General features: G+C 43.4%; 1 protein-coding gene across 1 annotated transcript in view; it reads left to right on the top strand.

Annotated features, from left to right (window-relative positions):
* Positions 1 to 2661: 2661 nt before the first annotated feature.
* The window catches only part of Ms4a8 (membrane spanning 4-domains A8), an 11723-nt gene continuing 7286 nt past the window's right edge, over positions 2662 to 7098 (top strand). The window contains 3 exon segments of the mRNA XM_005372524.1: positions 2662 to 2768; positions 4274 to 4505; positions 6680 to 6802. Coding sequence (XP_005372581.1) covers positions 2662 to 2768; positions 4274 to 4505; positions 6680 to 6802 — 462 coding nt within the window.

The following is a 7098-nucleotide window of genomic DNA, read 5'->3' as shown; positions in this document are numbered from 1 at the left end:
TTACTTTCATATGTTTGTTTCTTTTCCTTGGTTTTCTTTAAGTGATAGTCTGATGCCTTCCAATTTTTTGTTTGTCTTTTCCTCAATTTCTTTAAGGGAATTTCTCATTTCGTCTTTAAGAATTTCAAACATTCTCTTAAAGCTATTTTTAGGTCATTTTCTTCTGGTTCATCCATATTTGGTTGTTTAGGTCTTGCTGTTTAGGTTTTACTGGTGTTGTGTTGCTCTTTTTGGTGTAGTATGTGATCTTACCTTTCCTACTCATCTTTTCCTCTAATAGGTGTGGTTGGGGTTGTCTGAGATTCTGTTGAATAATCTTCTAGGTGCCAGTGAATCCAAAGCTCAGATGGTTGTTCCTTGTGGTACAGTCAGTGTCACAGTTCTAGTTGCCCTGTTGGTTACTTCATGTTCCTGGAGATAGCTCAGCACTCCTGTGCTTTGCTCTGCTCCTGTTCCCTTGGAGTTTGCTTCCTCAGGCCTACTTTGGTCTACGTTGCCAGCTTTGCCCTGTTTCTATAAATCCTGGTCTGGATCCCCTCCTGCAGAAGTCCCTGGCTTGGAGTTGGACCTGTTCTGGTGGAGATCACTGACTCTGGATCTGGTCACTGGCTCAATCCTGATCCACCAGTGTCTGGGAACTGGGTTGGCTCCCAGGGCTGGATTTGCCACTGGCTTCTGCTCCTGGTGAAGCTTGTTTCCTCCGGCTCTCTCTGTCCTTGGAGTCTCAATTCCACTCCTGTGGAATTTGTTGCCCAAGGTGGAGTTGCTTGCCTTAGGGCAACTTTGGCTAGATTACCAGCTTTGACCTATAGCTGTAAATCCTGGTCTGAATTCCCTCCTGCAGAAGTGCCTAGGTTGGAGTTGGACCTGGGAAGGTTTCTGGTTCTGGTCTACTGTCTCAGAGGTCCCCAGCTCTGGTGTGCCTGGTCCCACAGAGAATCTGCTTGCTTCCTCAGAGGTCCCAGATTCATGCTCGGACCTGCAGAGGTTCCAGGTTCCTGCCTATTCCCTTTGATGTCCCAGACCAATGCCCGGACCCACAGATGTCCTGGGTGAGGCCTATTCTCTCTGTGGTCCCAGACTCATGCCTGGCCCCACCAAGATCTGTGGTTCCTGCCTACTCCCTCGGAGGTCCCAGGTTCACTCACACCCAGACTGGCAGAGGTTCTGGCTCAAGCCTAGTTCCTTGAAGGTCCCAGATTCGTGTCCAGATCCTCAGCGGTCTCTTGCTCTGGCTCACTCGCTCAGCAGTTACTCCCCTGTACCTTTTCTGGTGGAGATAGCTGACTCTTTCTTTCTTAGCCCATTTATCATCTGTATAAAAGAGGGCTACTAATTTTTTTGAGGATGTGGGGTAAGAGGAACACTCCTCCATTGCTGGTGGGAGTGCAAACTTGTACAGTGGCTTTGGAAATCAGTATGGCAATTTCTCAGAAAATTAGGAAACTATCTACCTCAAGACCCAGCAATACCATCATTGGGTATATACCCAAAAGATTCTCAAAAAAAAAGGCATTTGCAGGCAAATGGATGGATCTAGAAAAAAAAAATTATTGAGTGAAGTAACCCAGACCCAGAAAACAAGTATAATATATATTTATTCATAAGTGGCTTTTAGACATAAAGCAAAGAAAAACCAGCCTACAGGCCACAATCTCAGAAAACCTAGACAACAAAGAGGACCCTAAAAGAGACATACATGGATCTACAGAGGACGGTGAGAAAGACAAGATTCTCTGAGTGAATTGAGAGCATAGGGGTCATGAGTGAGAGAAGAAGGGGAGAGGGGAGGAAGGGGGAGGAGTGGAGAAATGTATATCTCAATAAAAACAGTAAGAAAGAAGTAAAGGGGCAAATCTGGTTGAAATAGGTGTTGGCAAGGTTTGGCTGCATCAGGGTTTTTTACCCTTTATACTTTTAATGTGCCTTATGTGTGCCTGCCCAAAGCTTGTCCTGTGCTTCCTTCTCTTCTTGGTTTTGTCCCTTTACATAGGCTCTGCCTATAATGTTCTATCAACTGGCCAACTTCCAAAGTTCCAACTATTCCCACATCTTTATGTGCTCAGTCAGTGAGATTTTATTGAGTGTCTCTTATATACCAGTAGGAATTCTCAGCACCTACATGGTGGCTCACAACCATCTGTACCAACTCCAGGGGATCCAGTGTCCCTCTTCTTGCCTCTATTGTCACTTCACACATAGTAGACAGCATACATAAATGCAAAAAACCATACACATAAAATAAATAAATCTTTGATAACAAATATGGGAGTTGAGAATAGGTCTCATTTTACCTATTGGTTCCAACTTTCCTCATTGCAGTTCAATGATTTCAAATATCGAAGCACTCCAATGCCAATCAGTCATTCCTCTCTGTGCTCTCCTGGGATCACTTTATCTCTTTGCTGTGAAATTGATGTCATCCTGTCCTGTATTTCAGCTCAGTACATCAAGCCCTGAGTGCCCAGGTCATTCTTTTGTCTCCCAGAGCACCCAGCACAGTCTATCCATTCAGGCATCATGAAACCCTTGGCAAATGGAACTATATTTAATTGGTTCCATGACTAAAGCAGGAAGCAAATATGGGTGTGGATGCTCTGCACAGCTGCTGACCCAGCCCTTGCCCGGGAAAGAAGTGGAGAGGACTTTGGATCATTCTAAATGAATCCTCCAACCAGGCAGGGTGCAGTCACTCTCTAGAGGAGTAAGTTTTCCACAGCAGAGAGGTGGGAACAGGAGCAAGAGAGGCTTACTTGGCAACAAGCACAGTAAGGTGAGTGTACATAATCAAGTATTTGTACGGATCGCTGAGGGATGGGGAAAAGGGGTTATTGTCAAATGAGATACGGGGAATGGATGAAAGATGTTGAAGGGGTGTATTACACTCAGTTTGCTGTGTCTGCTCCAAAAGTGGAATGGGAAAAGGAAAGAAAATTTTAAAGGCACGCAAACTCAGTGGGTAAGGGTTACTGTTGCCAAGACTGATGACCTGAGTTTGAGATCTAGGACCCACATGGTGGCAAGAGAAACTCAACTTCCACCAGTTACTCTCTGACCTCCAAATGTGTGACATGGAACACACACACACATTACACTGATAATGGACTTTTCTTGAGCACAATGACCTCTAATTTTTTAATATGTCTCTGATACTGGAGAAGTCCCACTCTCTGTTTCCTTTTCCGAAATCTAAGAGAACTGAACTCAGTGTTCCCAAGAGTCTTCCCACTGTGGCACTCCAGAGCCAGATAATGTCAATGTATGCAAACTCAGATGGAAACGCTAGGAGCCATGCAAATGGGGAAAAGGCTCAGCCTGTCTTCCGGGATCACCTAACCTCTCTGGGCTGTACTTTATTAATCTGTGGGACTAAGGTTAAGATTGAAAGAGATGCCTTTGTAAAAAGCATTGGCTGCCTGGTATTCTCAATAAGACCTGTAAAGAAGGCTTAACACTGTCTCTAAAATGGGATTAGCAAGGATATGGGGTTGAATTGCTCAAGAAAAAGCCATTCTCAGTTGGGATTTTTATTCGCTTGGTTGGTTGCTTGGCTGGTTGGTTTTTGTTTGTTTTACTTTGTTTTTTTCAAGAGAGGGTTTCTGTGTAACCCTAGCAGCCTTAGAACTCACTCTATAAACCAAGCTGGCCATGAACTCACAGAGATCTGCCTGCCTCTGCCTCCTGAGGGCTGAGAGTAAAGGTATGCACCACTCACCATGACACCTAGCTTCATTCTCAGTTATTTTAAAGTGTTTAAAGTCCTATATATGTGCATGTGTAGGGGTGTGCAAACATATGTGTACACATATGTATGGAGGTCACAGGTCTATGTTGCATGTCTTCTTCGCTCACTCTTCATCTTATCTTTTAGACTGGCAACCAGCTAGCCCTAGAGATTCCCTGTCTCTCTTGCCTGGCAGGTATGCTTGACAATAAAGACAATAACAATAAATCTGTTTTATTATTGTTGTTATTGCATTTTATTTGCTTACTGTGGATGACCACAGATGAGCCAGTAAATGTTCTTGGAGATTATGGGGAGTCAGTTCCACCATGTGAATCCCAGGGCCCAAACTCAGGTCATCAGGCAGTAAGTGCCTTCACCTGCTAAGACATCTCAAGGTCAAGATCCTAGGCTTGACTTTTCACTAAGGTGCTGGAGATCCAAACTCATATCCACATGCTTGTGTGGCAAGTAGCTACTGTTTGAGCTATCTCCCCCAGCCTCTTAAAGTCTTTTGAAAACTGTAAACACAAGTATACAAATGACGAGTGACTCTATTGCACTTATTTCTTTCATCAGCATGAACCCAACGACTCCACCAGGCCCCATGGCCAATTCTGTATATATGGTGCCACCCTACAACGGTTACCCTGTGATCACGGGAACGGTGGCTCAGGTGCCTCTCTATCCAGGCAACCAGACTCAAATCCACGTAATTCATGGAAATCCACCTGGTTCGGTGCCAGTCCAGAAAGTCTTGAAAGATGGCAAAGTCCTAGGGGTAAGTGGAAGTTCACTTTGTGACCCTGAGGCCACGCTACAGAGAGAGGCTTGAGATAGATGACTAGAAATTCCAAAGAGGGAACAGCAGACTGGGATAGCTCAGTTGGTAAAGTGCTTAATGAAGCACTTGCAAGCTGAAAGCCATCTCCAGTGGTCCATTTGTGAGACTTTAGACTCCAAATATGCCACTATGCACAAGAAATGTGGTACCTATAAGTTTATTTGTTGCAGTGTGGCTTGTAGGAACAGAAGGATGGACACAACCAAACTATCTATTCTGGTTTTGATTCTGTTGCTGTGATAAAAAAAAAAAATACTCTGATGAAAAGCAACAGATGGGAGGAAGACGTTTGTTTGACTTACAGTTCCAGGTTAGCAGGGAAGTCAAAGAGGAATTTGAGGCAGTTTACATCACATCCACAGCTAGAGCAGAGGAGAACTAACACATCTGTGCTCCTTCTAGCTCTCATATATCTTTCTCTATCCTCTACAATTCAGGACCTCTGTCTAGGGAATAGTGCTGCCCACGATGGCTGGGTCCTCCCACATGAATGAATGAGCAATGGAGACAATCCCCCACAGAAATTCCCACAGTCTAACCTAACCTAGACATTTCCTCATTAATACTGTCTTCCTAAGTGACTGCATGTTGTATCAAATTGACAGTTAAAACTAACCAGTATACTATCTAATTTACTAATTTAACATTAGTAAGCCACTGTGTTGTACTTATAACAGAAAGAATGTTATAGTACCATGAAGAGAACAAGGAAGCTCTTTGTGCAATGATTGGGTCTTATTCTAAGATATGTTATTAGTGTACCATTAGTATGAACCTAAGGAAACAATATATATGCTCTATACAGCATATCTGCAGGAAACACACACACAACAATATCTATATTAGCTTCTTATGGATGCTATAATATAGCCCATGGACTGATAGCCAAGAACAACAGAAATGCATTGCTTCACATTTCTGGAGAATATATATCCAAAATCAAAGTCTGTCGGGATCGAAGAACTGCCATAGGTTGGGTAGCTCCTTCTGCAGGCATAAAGGAAAGATCTCGTACAGATCTTTCTCCCAGTTTCTAGTAGCTCCTTGGCTGCTGCAGCATCACTCAGATTCCCGTGTGGCCGTTTCATTTTATTTTGGTTTTTGAAGTAGGCTTTGGATTCAGAATCCTAGATTTTCACAACTAATTTTTTTAAGTAATGACACTGGTGATATTGGATTGTAACTCACCCTATTCCAGCATGATTTCATCTTGATTCATGGCATTAGCAACATTCCTATATTCATATCAGGCCATATTCAGAGAAACTAGGACCTCAACACATGAATTTGGTAAAGAATAAGGAAGGACAAAGAATCTACGAGATAAGAAAAAAATTAAAGGCAAAAAATTACACGCAAGAATGTTGAACATAAGACTGTGTGTAACATTAAAAACTAAAGGTCATCTTACCTGTCCAACATCAGTCTTACAGCTGCCCTCAGAGACTCTAGGAAGCCCTTAGAGAATATTTTGAAAAATAGCTAGTGAATTGGGAAGTGCTTGCTGGTGTAGAGACCGGAATACAGATATCCAAAGTAATCACGTAAAAGCTAGGTACAATAGCATGAGCCTATAATGCCAGCGCTGGGGAGGAAGAGACAAGAGGATCCCTGGAGATGGCTGGCCAGCCATGTTTAACCAATTGGTGAGCTCCAGATTTGGAGAGAGACTCTGTCTCAGAAAAATAAGATGGAGAGTGACTGATAAAGGCACCTGATGTCAATCTCCAGCTTCCACACTCACATACTTTCACACACATCCATGTGCATACACGTATGAACATGTACGAACACACTCATACATACCAAGAAAATTTAACAACCCAAGGATATTCTCAGGATGAAGCATTAAGTTAATAAAGTACAGAGACACTGTTTCTATGTTACCAAGATATGTGTTTGAAAAAAAAACAATAGAAGATTATAATGAAATGTAAATGTTTGCTTTCTCCATGGAGGGTTTGATTATAGATAGTTTTGATTTTATTAATATGTTTCTCACATTATCTTCTAGACCAGGGACACCAAATGGGTATTGCATAAAGGAAGTAAAAGGAAAGGCAAGATCAGGGCTTAGAGGCAAAGGCTTCAGCTTGTGGCTCTCGTGACAGGCCATCCAGATCCTGATTGGCTTGGTGCACATTGGACTGGGCTCCATCATGTTCTTCAACCTCTTCGGGTACTATGTACCGGTGTCCCTCTATGGAGGCTTCCCCTTCTGGGGAGGCATCTGGGTGAGTAGCTCCAGTCTGGTGCTCAGGGCAGCCTCATCAAGCTGCTGGGGAATAAGGAGGTTCTTGCTCAAAAGTCTTAGTTGGAGAAGAGGTTGGGATGGACTATAACAAACTGCCATCGGTTGGGTAGTTCCAGACCGTAGAAATGTGTGATCTCCCTGTTCTGAAGGCCAGAAATCCAAGACCAGAATGTCAGCCACTGACAGTAATCGCCACTGCAGTCTCTCCTAACCTTATGGCTAGCCATCTTCCCCTGGTGCCTGTCTTGTGTCCCAACTTCTTTGTTGTTGTTGTTG

The sequence above is a fragment of the Microtus ochrogaster genome, unplaced genomic scaffold, assembly GCF_000317375.1.
Source record: "Microtus ochrogaster isolate Prairie Vole_2 unplaced genomic scaffold, MicOch1.0 UNK56, whole genome shotgun sequence".
NCBI lineage: Eukaryota > Metazoa > Chordata > Mammalia > Rodentia > Cricetidae > Microtus > Microtus ochrogaster.
This window is presented reverse-complemented; position numbering and strand designations above follow the sequence as displayed.